We start from the raw sequence: 16,554 nt of genomic DNA on the forward strand, positions 1-16,554 counted from the left end.
GCAGCTCCACATCCTATGAAACCATCACCAACCACAGGCCAAGACATCATCATAGGGGACAGCCTCAGCAGGCTGGGTGCACCCAATGAGCAAGGGAGCGTCCAGGGTATAGACACGACTGGGGTGCAGGCTCACATCTCCATCCCAGCCTGCAGAGCAGCTGCAGTGCACAGCAGTGAGCAACCCCTGGTTGCAGGCAGGAGATCCAAGCCCTGAGGGTTAAGCAGCAAAGCTGCAGAGCTGGGACAGCAGAAACATCACTGGGGCTGGTGTTTGCAGGAGATGTTTTGAGGTAGGGCAGCAATGCAGAACTGAGGTGTGCATGGCCCCTGCAGCCCCCGGAGTGTGCAGGGATAGAGGACACACAACCCAGCCTGCAGGTTTGTGCCAGGACGTTCTCTGCAGAGGTTGATTTTTGGTTAAATCTTTGGCTGGACAGCTGGGAGGCACTCTGCTGTCCTGGCAGTGGGTGGTGGGAAGGGCTCCTCTCCTGTGTTGTTTCACTGTGGATGTTTCACCTCGCTGCTTACTGGAAGCTGGCTGAATCCATTCTGCCAGACTGTGGGCAGGGTTTGTGGCCCTGGCACCATCCCTCTCCTCCCAGCACAGGGAGAGTCACCAGGGAGCTGTCCAACAGTGCTCTGGAAAACCACAAGGCCCTGATGGCTGTGGCACATCTTGCAGCCACCACTGAGAGCAAACACGAGCTTGGCCATGACCTTGGAGGTTCAGACCAGGAGTGAGACGCTGACGTAGGCAAGACAGCTTCCAGCACAACTGCTGAATCACAGCTGAAGGGAGCTGTGCAGAAGCAGAGCTGTCCCTAGAGGGAAAGGCAGGGGAAACTTGGAGAAACTGGGATTGGAAAGGTATGGGTTTGATGGATGGATAAGGAATTGGCTGGATGGCTGTGTCCAAAGAGTTGCAGTCAATGGCTCAATGTGCAAGTGGAAACCTGCAAATAAATGGTGGAACCAAAACTATTCCATATCTTCATCAAGGACACAGGCAGGGGGATCGAGTGCAGCCTCAGCAGGTTTGCAGGTGGCACCAAGCTGAGTGGTGCAGTTGTTAACACTGGAGGCAAGGGTGGCATCCAGAGGGACCTGGACAGGCTGGAGCAGTCGGTCCATGAGAACCTCATGAAGCTGAACCAGGCTAAGGGCAAGGTCCTATACCTGAGTCAGGGCAGTCCCCAATACCAGCACAGACATGGAGATGGATGGAGGGGTCTCAGTCTCACTAGGACCCTGACAAGTGGAAATGAAAGCAAACATCAAGTCCTAAGCAAGTTTTTGGCCAGCTCCTGGCCACAAACAATGCCCAGCTTGGGAAATCTGAGGTCATAGTTGTACCTAACAATGTTCCATGGATGTCCAGGCTGGGCAACTGGCAGCAGGGTCAGTGAATGCATGTCCATACACATGCCATGGGAGAGCTGGTGGATGGCCATGGGAACACTGACAGACACTCGTGCAGACATCTGCACAGGCAGGAGCAGGGCTGAAGAGCAGCAGCCTGCAAAGGCATGAAGAAGAGCCTGGATCTACCTGTGGGTGCTCCAACGTCCTCGTCAAACATCAGGCCACCTCTGCTGATGGAGATGACCCTCGGGGGCTGGGCAGGCAGCTGGCTCTGTGCAGACAGCAAGGCTCTGCCTGTGCGGGCAAGAGCTGGCAGCTGGCAGAGCAGCCACCGCTCCGAATCGGCAGCTCCCAGGCACTTGCCAGGAGGCAGATCCCCACCACGCAGCTCTCCGCAGGGCTCCCAATTAACGGCAAATGGGCAGCAAACCCCCATGTGGCGATTAATCATCTTCCGGGGTTGCAGGGAAATCGCCATTCCCAGCTCTCCGTCCCCCGCCCCGCAGCTGCCGAGGAATCTAGACGCCAACGCGGGATGCGCATCCCCGGTCCTGGCAGCGCCGAGGAGGGGCCGGGCAGGGAGCAGCCCCCCGGGAGCCGGAGGAGTGCGGCAGGAAGAGACCCGAGAGCTCGGGGGCTGGCACGACGTGTCGGGAGAGTGGGCAGGAGCTGCATGCTGAGGGTGGGCGGAGTGGCGAGGCAATAAAAGAGAGGGATTGAGGGAGGGAGGCTCAGGGGGGAAATAGGAGATCTTCTCGGTGTGAATATTTTCTCCCAAAACAAGCCCTAAAAAGATTTAGAAGGATGCTCCAACCCCTGATTGCTGCAGCAATTCAATCAAATATACAGCAGCAAGGTGTTAACTACCTCTTAAAAAAGGAACAGGATTAGGTTCCAAACCTTCCCCTAAGAATAACTTTTCTTGCCTTACCACACTGTAACTACAGAGTTGGAAGGGACCTCTGAAGATCATCTAGTCCAATCCCCTGGCTAAAGCAGGGTCACCCACACCCACCAGGATGACAATGTCCAGGTGGGTTTGGAATCTCTCCAGAGGAGACTCCACAACCTCTCTGGGCAGCCTGCTCCGGGGCTCCAGCACCCTCAAAGTGAAGAAGCTGTAGAGCTCAATAACAGTTGGACTCAATGACCTTAAAGATCTTTTCCAACCAAAATGATTCTCAATACTAAGAGGTTTTTTTCCTTAATATTAGGCCACATTTCTGCACACTTTCTGAGCACTGGGTGAAATACTGGTTTGGGTCTCCATGCCAAGAGCAAAGATTGTCTCTGTTTCCAATATTCTCCTTCATTTCCCATTTTTCAAGCACAGTGCCCCTCTGGGTGCAAATCCATGTGCTGAACAGCTGTGCTGCCATGTGATGGGTGACTTCACAGGACTAGCAAGGAATAATAGGAACATTTTGGTTGGAAGAGAGCTTTAAGATCATCAAGTCCAACCATTAACTCAGCACTGCCAGGTCACCACTAAACCATGTCTGTCAGCACCACATCTACATGGTTTTTCAGTCCCTCCAGGGATGAGGACATCACCACTGTCCTGGGCAGCCTTTTCCAGGGTTTGATAACCCTTTCAAGGAAGACACTTTTCCTAATGTCCAACCTAAACCTCCCCTTCACAACCTGAGGCTGTTTCCTCCCTCTTGTCCTTGTTACCTGGGAGAAGAAACAACCCCCCACCTGGCTACAGCCCCCTTTCAGGTAATTGTAGAGAGCAAGAAGGTTTCTCCTGAGCCTCCTTTCCTCCAGGGTGAACAACACCCTACTTTGAGTGATCCTGCTTTAGCAGGGGGGTTGGACTAGAAGATCTCCAGAGGTCCCTTCCATCCCCCATGATTCTATGATTGTATCCCCCCTCCTCCTCTGCCTTCCTGCACTGCTCTGCCAGCTCCAGGCTGACCCCTGCTCTCACCCTGCCTAGAAAGCACAAAGCCTTCCCCATGCTGCAGCAGAGCTGACATAATCCCAGGGAAGCTCAGGAACAGGATTTTCAGCTTGTTGGTCTCAACCCTCCTAAAGCCATTTCTGCAAAGCACAGATCATCCCCGGCCTCAGCACCGAGACAAAGGAGACTTCGCAGGAGGGAGCCCAGATCCTGCCGCCAATGAAGGCTGCTGGCTTTGGATGGGGGCTGCTGGAGAGCATCCTGCTCTGCCCTGGGGGTTCTGACCCACACAGGCAGCACCCCAGGATGTGGCAGCCCCGAGGTGAGGACTTGGTGCTGTGCACTGAGCCATGCTGCCGGGCGCCATGGCCGCTGGTACAGCAGGGACGTGGCTCTGGAGAGCGTGGGTGCTGCAGCAGACACGTGCATGCAGGCGTGCAGGGCAGAGTCTGCCTGCTCAGCGTGCAGATGCCAGCCTGCAACCCCCTGATCCTGCTGTTTCCTTCTGCCTGTGCTTCTCAAAGCAGCCCCCCTCCCCCCATCCTGCTCTTTCATCCGCTGGCCTTCAAGTCCCCCTACCTGCCACCCCCCACCCCCAACACCAAGCCTGGGAGCTAAAAGCATTAAAAATCAGAGGGATTTTCATAGAACCACAGAGTGCTTTAGGTTGGAGTGGACCTTTAAAGGTCATCTAGTCCAACCTCCTGCCATGGACAGGGATGTTTGTCAACTAGAGCAGATTGCTCAGAGCCCCAGACAACCTGGCCTTGAATATTTGCAGGGATGGGGCATTTACCACCTCTCTGGGCAACCTGGGCCAGTGTCTCACCACTCTCGTTGTGAAAAAACTTCTCTCTAGTCTGAATCTCTCTCTCTCAATTTGAAACCAACACCCTTAGTCCTGGCACAGCAAGCCCTGTCCCCATCTTTCTGATCAGCCCCTTTGAGTACTGACAGTCCACAAGGTCTCCCTGGAGCCTTCCCTTCTCCAGGCTGAACACCATCACCTCTCTAACCTGGCCTCACAGCAGAGGGCTTCCAGCCCTCCCATCATTGCTGTGGCCTCCTCTGACCCTGCCCCAGCAGGTCCACATCTCTCCCGTGCTGAGGGCTCCATAGAGGAGTCCATGGCATGTTCTGGCCATGTGGAGCACGGAAGGGGATTAGGAGGGCATCTTGGCTGCTGCAAGCAGACAACAGACACTCAACCACAGGCCAGCCAGAAGCAAGCAACACCCAGGAGCAGTGCCACTGCAATGCATGTCCCCATGCCACCCAGCACCCTGCTCACTAGGGCCAGTGTGAACCCCAGCTTGCTGCCCACTGCAGCAGGGCACTGGCTCCTCTTCTCCCCTCAGCATCCAGGACCCAGACGGTGCCAACTGCCACAAATCCAGCAAGGAGAGCCAGAGGAGAACCCATGGCTGCATGCCTCAGGCAGCAGCCCTGAACCCACTGCCTGAGGGAAGAGCCCCAACATGGGGCCCCAACTTGCTAGGCAAGAAGGGCTCAACTCTTCCAGCCAGCACAGCAAGGAGCACAGCTGCCACATTCTCTCTCACTTTTGTTCCCTTCCCCTCTTCCTCCCTTTTTTGAGCCTCCCTGGTTGGAACTCAGGCTGCAAGAGAGAGCAGGCAGGATCACCAGCACAGCACAGCTCAGCCCAGCCACACTTGGCCCCCAGACATGACTCAAGCAATCACAGCATCACCTGGTTGAAAAAGACCTTAAGATCATCAAGTCCAACCTAACATCTCCCTGTGCACAATTGTCAGACCATGTCCCTCATCCAAATGTCTTTTAAACACCCCCACCCCTTCCCTGGGCAGCCTGTTCCAGTGCCTGATGACCTTTTTGGGGAAGAAATTTTTCCTCATACCCAATCTAAACCCCGCCTGGTGCAACTTGAGGCCATTTCCTCTGGTCCTATCACTTGCTGCCTGGGAGAAGAGACCAATCCCCAACCTTGCTACAGCCTCCTTTCAAGCAGTTGTAGAGAGCAATGAGGTCTCCCCTCAGCCTCCTCTCCTCCAGGCTGGTCAACCCCAACTCCCTCAGCCAATCCTCACAGGACTTATATTCCAGACCAGCCCTGTGTCCCCTCACCCCCAGGGCTCTGCTCACCTCCTGCCAGTCGCTCTGTCCCAAACCACCCAGGACATGACAAGAACATGGGCTGTGGGACTGTCCCAGGGCTATGCTGCAGGACACAAAGCCAAGCAGCCCCAGGAGCTATCCTGTGCTACACCAGGAGCACAGGATAGCTCCAGCAGCAAGGTTGGGCTTCTGCTCCAAAAGTCACCTCCTCATTGCTCATCATGCAACGGGCTCTGAGGTGCAAGGGAGTGCAGAATCCAAAGGGGATAACATTTTTCAGCTAAAGCTACACCTTGTGGCAGCAGTGACACTTCTTCCAGGAGTGCCACTAACTCTTTGGTCTAAATTAAGCCTGAAATAATCACAGAGCAGCTGGGTTTATTTTTTTTTTTTTTATGTTGCCATGAATCAGACCACAGTTAATTGGTGTTTACTCCATGTTGGCTCAGTGGCATGGCTCACCCAGCACTGCTGGGGATGACAAGCAGACAGTGGGTGCTGCTGATGACCACGGAGCTTGGGCATGCAAAGGGAATCCTACCTGGCCCAACACATGGCACATCAAGGGCACACAAAATAAAAAGCCACAAAGGCATAAGGGAAAGAGGACAAAAAGGATCAGGGAGGTGATTGTGATCCTGTGCTCAGCACTAGTGAGGCCACACCTTTAGTAGTGGATTCAGTTTTGGACCTCTCACTCTAAGGAGGACATTGAGGTGCTGGAGCAGGTCAAGAGAAGGGAAACAAAGCTGGGGAAGGGTCTGGAGAACAGGGCTGGTGAGAAGCAGCTGAGGGGACGGGGGGTGTTCAGTCTTGAGAAAAGGAGGCTGAGGGGAGACCTCATTGCTGTCTACAGCTCTCTGAAAGGAGGTTGTAGGGAGGTGGGGGCCAGCTTCTTCTCCCAGGTAACACTTGATAGGATGAGAGGAAATGGCCTCAAGTTGCACCACAGGTGGTTTAGGTTGCTCAGTCCCCATACAGCTCTCTTCACAACCCAACATACAGTCGAGCTTCTGGCTTACATGCAGAGAGGTCACCACAACCTGCTATAACCCTCACTCTGCCCAACTCCTTCATACGCTCATTGCCTCAGGGTGCCCAGATACAGCACCCACCAGCTGGGCACAGGAAACCCTGGCCCAGCCCACATAGATGGACCCCAACTTCCACAGCAGCAAAACAAGGCAAGAGAAGGGCAACTCAGTCTGAAAAGCTCAAGAAATGCTGACCAACAGTCCAGGTCCCCCCAAAATCCTCAGGGTAGCCCAGCCCTTCAAAACCAGAGCTGGGATGAGTGATGGGGAAGGTAGGGAAGCCCTTGCAAAGAGACCAAGCTGCTGCACAGAGCTGACAGGATGAAGCCAGAAGGGCAAAGAGCTTTTTAAGCTAAATATATTTGTTCTTGGGATGACGCTGGTATGCAAATTGATCATAAATAGACTCTGGCTGGAAATGAGAAGATTGCTCCTGACCACTGGAGGTTAAGTCCTAGAGTGTCCCTTCAACAAGAATTACTGGGAGAAGAAACAAAAGCTCCTCCAGAGAGAGGTGGAGAAATGCATGAAAGGGCAATGAAAAGCATCTCTCTGTGACACAGACAGGACACAGCCTCCTGAGGCAGGCCTTGAGCCCAGCATGGCATTGCCATAATGACCATGGGCATCGTAAGCACAGGTTTGCTCAGGAGGCTCAAGCCATCCAAGCTGCTGGAGCCACTTTGCAGGAGCTTCTGGACCTTGCTGGTTGGCAGAGGAACCCCCATCCCTGCACCAAGCACCCCTAGTTTCTCCATGTCACCCCAGGTTTGCTATGCCAGGCAGCACCAACAGAGCTGTGGGGCTGTCTACTGCTCTTCAAGGAAACTTCCTCTCTGCCCTGGTGGGACCAGGCACCAAGGCAAATGTACCCCCAAAAAAACACTACACAGTGTGTAAAGCAATGTGGAAAGCAAAGTGGAAAGCAATGCCCAAGCTGGGCAGATCCAGCTAGAGCCACCTGCAGCCTCCCTTCCTCCCAGCACCACCCAAGCAGCACCAACACCTCCTGAGCAAAGGAGGCTTGCAGCTGCGACACCTCAAAAGTTGCCACATCAAAAGCACCTGGTGAGTAGCAAAGTTAGGCTTACTCGAGAGCACCAAGCCTGCTCAGAGATGCCTGGTTGGTGCCTAGGCACCAAGACAACTCCAAATTGCCTTTTTGGCAGCAGCCAGTGCTGCCTCAGTGCATTAGACAGAGGTGAGCAGCAATGATTTGTCTCCCTGACCGCGTGGCTCATCTCTCTGCCAAGAGATGGTCTGCTAGGAATTACAGAGCCTGCTCTCCAAATAATTCACATCTCCTCCAGCAGACAGAAAGCCTGGACAAAGTCACCTGGGACCTGTTCCCTGGTGCCCAAAGCCACCACCTTGAGACTGCACAGCTTAAATTACGAAACTGGAGGTCAAGTGTACACACAACTGAACCTCCCCTTCCGTGCTGGGGCAGAGCCATAACAGAACCTACTTCCAGGTCTGAAATATTTATGGTGTTTTCCAAAGCCTGCAGAGATGGACTGAGGTGACAGGCTGAAAGACAGGACTTCAGACATGAAGATTTATGCTCCTGGAGGCAATTCATTGAGGGAACAGCATCCATTACATAACACAGTGACGAGGAGCCGCGGAGCGTGGCCACGGGGAGGGATGCGATGCACGGAGAAGACAAATGGCAGAGAAGTCCTTCCCAGCTCCTCCAAAAAGAAAGAAAATCATCATTTCATCTCTCTCTGGCTGGTGACTTGCCTCTCAAAGCCACCTTCTCTGGGAAACTGCCCAGACTGAGGGTTGAGGATGAACAGCCTGCTCCAAGCACCAGCAGCGACAATGGATGCAGTGGCTCAGCAGGAAGGATTTTAGGAGCAGGGCTACCAGGAGCTGTGGTCAAGTGTAGGAGGAAGCAACAAACCAGAAGCAGCAGCAGTGACCCCAACCCAAGGAGAAATACAGCCCCTCAGCTGCTCCAAGCCCACCCAAGCCCCACCACGATGCTGCCCATCCCCTGCAATCCCTGCAGTGTGGAGCTGCAGGGCTTGGACACTCTCCTCACCCCCAGGCAACTGGGCAGGAAGGAACAGGCAGGCAGGGGACTGCCACCTCGCCTGGCACGATGGCAGAGCCAGCCAGCTGCCCACCCACCGGGCACCAAAATAAGCCCAGGCAGCAGCAGCAACACAGATCTGGGAACAGTCTGTGCAGCCAGAGGAATCAGCAGGAAGTGAGGGGAGGAGAGAGCCCTGCTGTGCCACATGGATCCAGCACGGCCACCCCACGCCAGGCAAAGCCAGGTACACACAGACACCTGGACTCACCTGCCTCTGCAGCAGCAAAGCACATGCAGGGTCCTGCACCAAGGGCTTGCATCCACCTAAGCACACTGCAGGTTCCAGAAGGATTGTACCTATGGAGTCCTCCTCTGTCAAAAGGCCATCCAAAGCACAGGACTGAACTCCAGCCAGCGTTAGCACAGAGGTTAGTCCCAGCTTTGGTTGAACTCCTGCTGAGCTTTGTGCACCTCACCAGGGGTTGAAGGAGCAGACAGAGATGGAGTGATGCTGCCCTCGGTCTGGCTGAGTTGGAAAATGGAAAAGCTACCAGAGACACCATCAGTGTCCACAAGGACACATAGGTGGCCTTGTAAGGTGCTGCCTTGTGGGAATGTGGCTCAGCTCTTGGGATAAGCCATGGTTGGACTAGATACTCTTTAAAGGAGGACCCTTCCACATCAAACCATTCTATGAGTCTGCAAGCCTATCTACCACTGAGCATCTGAGGAGCCCCACCACACCTCTTGGACACACCACAGTATTACAGAACACTCATTTCTAAGCAAGCTGTTGGTCCTTCTTTTGCTGCCCAAGCAGTTCTGGTCACGAAAACCTCAATTTTCTACAACACCAAGGCAAGGTAAAGCTGTAAAACAAAACCAGAAGCACTCCCAGTGCCCTGGGATGCTTCTGGAAGTCACATCAATGTCACCATGTCTTGCTCACTACAGATCTCAGACTTTTAAATAGATTTTTATGCTTTCAGGCCATGAGTGCCCTTTGCAGCCCAAGCTGTGGCTCAGCCCCAAGCAGCCCGGTGCATGCTGCAGGAGCCCAGGAGCCAGAAGCAAAGCAAGGACAGCTCTTCCCTGAAAACACCCAAACAGAAGCACTGCAAAAATCTTACAGTGCAAGCAGAGACCAAAAGTGCCTGGAGGATGATTGAGCAGCAGTCTGAGACACGTGAGTTCCCCTGAGAAAATCCCTCAGATCCAGGCTTGCCCAAGTAAATTCTAGCTGAGGAGCAGCTGCCAGGAGAGGAGAGCCTGAGACACTTTAGGAAAGGCCAAGTTCTTCCAAGCAATTAGCAATACCTATTGATTTGATGGAGATGGATACAAGAAAATGTCTGTACAGACAACCTCCTGGGACCTCTGGAAACAGTTCTCAGTGGGATACAACATGAAATTGCACAGGGCAAACAAATAGAAGTAGATGGAAGGAGGGTAGATGACCAGACAGAGACCTGGTCTCAGCTTTCCAGCCCCTAATCACACCTTTGGCACCAGGGCCACGGCAGCCTGAGGGCACAAGCAGTGTTCAGCAGTGGCCCATGAGAACACCACCTTTCCCAACAGCAAGGGCTGCCAGCAGCTCAGGGCCAGCCCACGTGGTCAGCCCTGCAGCAACCATCAGCTGTGTGAGCACCAGCACCACGAAGGAGGTGAGTGAAGGAGAGCCCCCATGGGCTCACGGCCAGGACACAGGCTTGGGGCAGCACAGCTCAGCACCTCAGTCCCCCCTGATCCCCACAAAGAGGGGTTTGCAGACAGCAAAGCTGGAAAGCCTCTGCTGAGCCCACCAGACCCAAGTGCTCTGCCAGTGCCAGCTCTTCCAGGATAGATGCACTGCTCACACCTGGGAATGGGGGAACTCATCACCCACAGCTCTAACTCTGCCTGATCCTACAGACTTCCAAAGGTTGCCACCACTTGGGTGCTGGCAATCCTTAGCTTCTGTTCCCAGCAACAAACCCCTTCTCAGGAATTCAAGACTGGGGAAGAGACAGCAATACATCAGTAAGGTCTGGAAGGAACAGACACTTTGGCCATCAACAAAATGTTCCTCAGAACAGAGAGGACAGGGTCACAAGTGCACACCGTGAGCTCCAAGAAGAGCTGTACCAGTGCTGGGCCAAGCAGGCAATGCTCAGCCTGCTCAGCAAGTGCTGCCTCATCCATGCACTCTCCCCAACAACCAACCAGCACAAACCCACACATTTGCTCTTTTCAGCCTCCACTTCCAGGTGAGTTCCTTCAGGAACTTTCCTGCAGCAGCCTCTCATCACCTCTGAAGGTCAGAAAGCCATCAGCCATGCCTCCACCTCCTTCACATGCAGGTCTTAGCCCTCCCTCACCCCAGCTTCGGCAGCTTGTGGCTTTCCAGCCATAGCCACTGGCAGACAAGAGGACTTCTGCCTGACCTCTTCCACCCCACAAGTGGCCCAGCCCAGTGCAGCCATGTGCAAGGAGATGAGGGCTGACTTACTCTCATCAGGGTTGGGTGAAGCCAGAATGGCACTGTGCTTCCTCTTCACTTCCTCCACGTTCTCTGAAATTTTGTCGATGAACCCTCGAATTTCTTCCACCTGTGGAGATGGACAAGACATCTCCTGTGAGAGACCTGGACTTTTGGAAAGGGAAGAGATTATTCAACCCTATCCCAAAGCAACTATGGCATGTCTGAACCACAGCAAATGACCTCCTGGACAAATATTTTCAAGCTGAATCCTCAAACTGTAGGACTGCCATGAAACCAGACCTTCCACATCACAGCAGCCAGGTTTGAGGTCACAGCAGTGTAGCAGAGACTCTGTGTTCTGTATCCTTTGATACCAAAAAAAAAAAAAAATTTGCTTTTATTTAAATTAGTATCAGGTTTATGGATTCCCAGAGTCTGCACCTCCAGCATGGAGAACATTGCTGAGGTTGCACAAGCCAGGCTCGGCCTCAGCTCAGTTCCCAATGGCTCTTTGCTCCACAGACTGAGAAGTCCAGTTTGACACTCACCCCACAGACCAAGGAGGCCACATTTGCCACCAAATCCATGCTGGCATCTTCCCACACTTCTCTACTACAGGGAGACACACCAACACTGCCAAAAGGGGGAACCTCCTCTTGTGCCCCTTGCCTGTTGTGCTGCCCACCCTGAGGAGAAGCTCAGTCTTCTCCCTTTGACTCACACCACCACTTTGCTCATCCTCTTCCATCTGCACATCAGATTAGTTCATTCCCCACTCCACTGCCTGCACAGATACATTTTAACACCCCCTACACACATGCCATGCTAAGGGTGTGCTAAAAATCTGTATGCAGATCTTAACAGCCACCCACATGCCAGAAGACAACCTCTTGTTTGGTAACGAGAGGCACGAAATTAAATCAACCCCATGCAGAAACTGCTACTCTGCAGAGGTGCTTTTAGGAGAGGTTTGAGAGCTGGGCTGCTTTAGCAGCAGGCTGGAGGCAGGTAGGCTGTGAGGCTCCCACTGACTGGTCATCTGGCCCAGCTGCTCCACTGGTTTCTGGAGGAGGAGGTAGTGCAGGAAGGCATCCATAGGGTCCAGTAAGCCCAGGACAAACCTGCATGAAGCCTGGTTCCTGCCAGCCAGCACTCTGAGCCTAACCCCTGAGGATGCCAAGCATCAGCTGAGCAGCATCAGCCAGGGCAGGACCCCATGCCCATCCTGACCACTGCAGTGGAGCTTGTGCCACAGCCCCACAGACTGCTCCAGCACTAACAGAAAGTGCTGAACTGGATTTAAAGCTGCACTGGAGAAACAAACCTCTCACCTGCTCAAAGAATTCATCCATGAAGCGGTCCCGGTCCACACTGACGGTGACTTCATCATCATCATCACTGTCCTTTGCCTGCAATGACATAGAGAGAGGCATCAACAAGGGCTTCCTGCAAAGTTTGTGGCTCCTCAGGAGGCATCTTCCCCCTTCTCCTTTGCTCACTTGCTCCTAGGAGCTGGTGCAAACACCAGGCAGAGCATGGGACAGCCTGGACACCACTACATCACAGCACTAGGGACGCCAGGGGAGCAGAGGACAGCCAGCTCCAGCAACAAAGGCACAATGCAAACCACCACCACAGCTGGTTGCCACACAGTGTGGCTTCCCATGGCAAGCACAGAACAAGACTGATGGCACCTATGCCTTTCCAGAGAGCTGGAGGGGAGAACTTCGTGAGCTATCCTCAGCCACGCGCGAGCGCAACAGCAGCGATGGGAAACACCAGGAATGCTGTGATGGGAAAACGCCTGGGATGCTGCCAGAGGAAAACACAAAAGGTGCTGTGGAGCGTAGGAAAGGTGGGAGAGAATTAAAAAGACAAAACAAAACAAACAACAAAACACAACAGAACCAGTAAAAGTACAAGAGGGAAATGAGGGGTTGTCCTTGTCTGCAGAAGCATGTGTGTCATTGTCACCAGAGATGAAAACACCTCCTGTCCCAGCAAGGCAGAGGATGCAAGCCCACAGGAGAAAGACAAATTACAGCCCTCTGTGTAAGGAGACATTTAAAAGATTATTATCCACAGCAGATACATGACGGAGGGAAATGGAAAATTAATGGGGTGGAAAAGTTTCACCTTCTCACTCCATCTTCACTAGAGAGAAGGAGCCAGTGGGATGGAGAAGATTTAAGAGAGAGAACTGTCTCTGCCCATCTCATAGCTGTCCCACACATCACCCCACAGCCTCCTTGCCCCTTGCAGAGAGCTGGCCAACATGGTCTCCAGAGAGACGTCTCTTACCTTGAAATAAGTCAGATGCAAAACCTATCCTTCCCCATAAAACTGTCTTTTCAACCTAGGGTGACTGATTGGAGCAGAGTCAACCAGAGGACACCTCAGCTTTCAGCCTTACCACTGCCTGTGGCAACCTTTGCTTCCATAACCGTTTGAGGAAATGCTCCTCCACAGAGCTCGAGGTTGGAGAACCACCACGAATCAAGGGGAAATATCACCCTGACAAGGAAAAGCAGCCACGTTGCTGCCCTCACCCCACCATGCAGTGGGCACAAAGAAGAAACATTTCCTGAAGCTGGGAATTCAGAATTTGCCTATTTTGGCCACAGCTGGAACCCCACACCGGAGCTCAGCAGGCAGGAACTGTCTGCATGGCAAGGCTGGTGCATGGCAGGAGACACCTGCCCAGGAGTGGAGCAGTGAATTCAGATTTTGATGGAGCTGGGCAAGATCAACCTGAGGATGAGCACCTAGAGCTTTCTCTTGCTCTGACTTGGATCTCCTGTCTGCATTGACAAAAATACACCATTGTGCTGGGAGCACAAACTGGGAGTACAGACTGGGAGTGGGGTCAGGAGCTCACTGCCTGCACAGGCACACATGGACCTCTCTGGATGAGCTTCAAGAAGATGGGACCAGACTCTTTCCACTGGTGCCCAGCGACAGGACAAGGGGCAAACAAGCCAGGAAGTTCCATGTGAACATGAGGAGAAACTTCTTTCTTGTGAGGGTGCTGGAGCCCTGAAGCAGGTGGCCCAGAGATGTTGTGGAGAGATTTCAAATCCACCTGGACGTTGTGATCTTGAGCAACCTGCCTTAGAAAGAGGATTGGACTAGATGATCTCCAGAGGTCCCTTTCAACCCCCACCACACTGAGATTCTGTGACTTGCACAGAGTTCTGCACATTCCCTGTGGAAGACAACAGCCTTTGCACCAGGCAGGACTCCCCTTCTTCCCTGAAGCTTTTTGCTTTCAAAATTTGGCAGCCTGCTCACACACCAGGTCCACATCAGCCTCTCTGCCCTTAGGACCAGAAGTAAGGAAGAATTTTTTTATGCTGAGGGTGGTGAGACACTGGCCCAGGTTGCCCAGAGAGGTGGTAGATGCCTCATCTCTGGAAATATTCCAGGTCAGGCTGGATGGGGCCCAGGGCAACCTGAGAGAGTGTCCCTCCCTATGGCAGGAAGGTTGGACTGGATGGTCTTTGAGGGTTCCTTCCAACCCAAACCACACTGTGATCCATCCCCCTCCTAGAGCAAACAAAATGGAAACCACCAGTGAGCCCCTGCAGCCCTGCACAGGAAAATGCACTTCTGCCACACTTGCCCTAAGCCTTGCCCTTGTTGTGGCAGGATCTTTGCAGGAATTTTCAGCCCCTTTCAGAAGCTGGCAAGGAAACCATTCCCCAGCATTTATTGTAATGCTGGCTTTTACCATGAGCACACAGGCCAGAAAGAACTGGCAGCAGAGGAAAGGCAGCAGGTCAGCATGCCACCAGCAAAGATGTCCACCTCCTGGTCACCTCTTGCCCATCCCTTCCACATCCAAACCAGTTCTGGCTCATTGCATGCAAGATGCCACATTGCTGCTTGGTCCCATCCCTGCTGCTCACTGGACCCTGCCATTTGTTAAATCCAGAAATCCCAGAGGAAGGCAAGCCACCTCCCAGGGAGAGGGGGTCTGCCAGGCAGCCTTGCTGGAGACACTTCTGTTTTCAAGGCAGCTGCCCCCTGGGCAGGGCAGTGCTTATTTAGGGCAGGCACCGAGCGTGGCATGAGCGGCACAAAAGCCCAGCCGGGAACCCTGCGAGGAGGAAATGACAAGGCTGGAGCCTGCTGTTCAGGAGGGCACATGCCACCCTGGGCTGGAGAAGGGCACCATCTGTCCAAGCCACGTCACTGGAAATACCCTCAGTGCCACACCGCCTCCGACGCCCGCAGTCAGGCTGACCGCCTGGGCCCGCTGCCCCCCACGCCCCCGCACCATGGAGGCAGCAGTGGCAGGAGCTGCAGGGCTAACCAGGCCTTGATGCCACCAGGCAGGCACAGTTTCCTGGGATGCAGGGCACTGAAAGATCTCCTGCTCCCACTGCCTCACAATCACAGAACTGCCTGCATTGGAAGAGACCTCTGAGACCCTCGAGTCGAGTCCCTCACCAAACCATATCCTTAAGCTCTATGTCTGCATGACTCTTAAATGCCTCCAGGGATGGGGACTCCACCACCTCCCTGGGCAAGCTGTTCCAAAGCCTGATAACCTTTTCAATGAAGATATTCTTCCTAATATCCAACCTAAACTTTCCTTGGCACAACTTGAGGTCATTTCCTCTTGTCCCATCTTTTGTTACTTCATCCCACTGCATCCCAGGGCTTAGCCTCAGCACAATGCTGGCATTTGAAGCCACTTTTACCCCCCCGCCCCCCAAGCTTGAAGTGTCTTCCCATACACTGCTGCCACAACAGAAATGAAACCAAAATACCTTTCCTTAGGAAACCTAAAGTGTCCAACAGCATCTTGGTTTCATGCAGCTGTGAGCATCCCAGGTTGTCAAGGTCACATGGAAAGCTCTGCCATAGGTCAAAGCTACCTGCTGGTGCTGCTCAACACCAGCAGCAAACAATTCAGAGCCTTCAAAAGTCTGGGCTTGCTTGCCAGCAACAGGCAAGGAGCATGCACTCCTAATGCCATGCAGCATGCCAGCACACCATCCTCATGGTGCTCCTCGGCTGCCAAAATACTCATCCATGCATCCCTGCATCCACCCAGCACATCTGATGAGTTTCAACTTCAGGCAGCAAAGGCTGCCCCAGGATTCCTTAGAGGGAGAGAGGAAGCAGAGCCAGAGCAAAGTGCTGCAACTCTAAGTGCTTAAGTGCCTAGAACCAGTGAGGAGCAGGTGAGGAGCCCAAGTTTCAACACAAGCAGCCAGCAAGCAGCTCCACTGCCCTGCAGTGGTGGGGGTCACTGGTATGACCCACTGGATGTGTACAGGTACTGCATGGCAGTCCCTGGCACAGGGAGCAGGTGTCCCACCAGCATGTCCAGAGCAGAAGATGCTTGATCAACCTCCCTGAACACCTGCTCCTGCCTTGGGCACTTTCAGGCAGCACCAGGGACTCCGGGTCTCCAGGCTTCCAGTACTCACACAGAGGGCAGGTGAAGACAACCCTTCTTTGGCAGTGTTTTTCATTCCTCCAGCCTGCCAGAGACCAAGCAGTGGGCAGCACAGCAGGCAGCGTGCTGGCAGCAGGGATGGCTACGGGAGCTGCTGCCTCCCCAGTGCCTCCAGTACTGCTGAGTGCAGGGCATGGAATGGGGAGTGCAGGTCAGCCAGGGCAACTGCAGCACC

At 53.7% G+C, this 16,554-nt stretch overlaps 1 protein-coding gene across 2 annotated transcripts in view; it reads right to left on the bottom strand.

Moving 5' to 3' along the window:
• STX1A (syntaxin 1A) overlaps positions 1 to 12,342 on the bottom strand; it is a 48,662-nt gene extending 36,320 nt beyond the window's left edge. Inside the window, exons 1-2 of one of the 2 annotated variants that reach the window (XM_054394398.1) lie at positions 12,241 to 12,342; positions 10,937 to 11,036 (exon numbers count right to left, since the gene is read on the bottom strand). In XM_054394398.1, coding sequence (XP_054250373.1) covers positions 10,937 to 11,036; positions 12,241 to 12,342 — 202 coding nt within the window. The remainder of the gene's footprint in view (positions 1 to 10,936; positions 11,037 to 12,240) is intronic. The other variant, XM_054394400.1, reaches the window with a different exon arrangement.
• Between the last annotated feature and the right edge of the window lie 4,212 nt (positions 12,343 to 16,554).

This window comes from Indicator indicator, chromosome 30 (genome assembly GCF_027791375.1).
Source record: "Indicator indicator isolate 239-I01 chromosome 30, UM_Iind_1.1, whole genome shotgun sequence".
NCBI lineage: Eukaryota > Metazoa > Chordata > Aves > Piciformes > Indicatoridae > Indicator > Indicator indicator.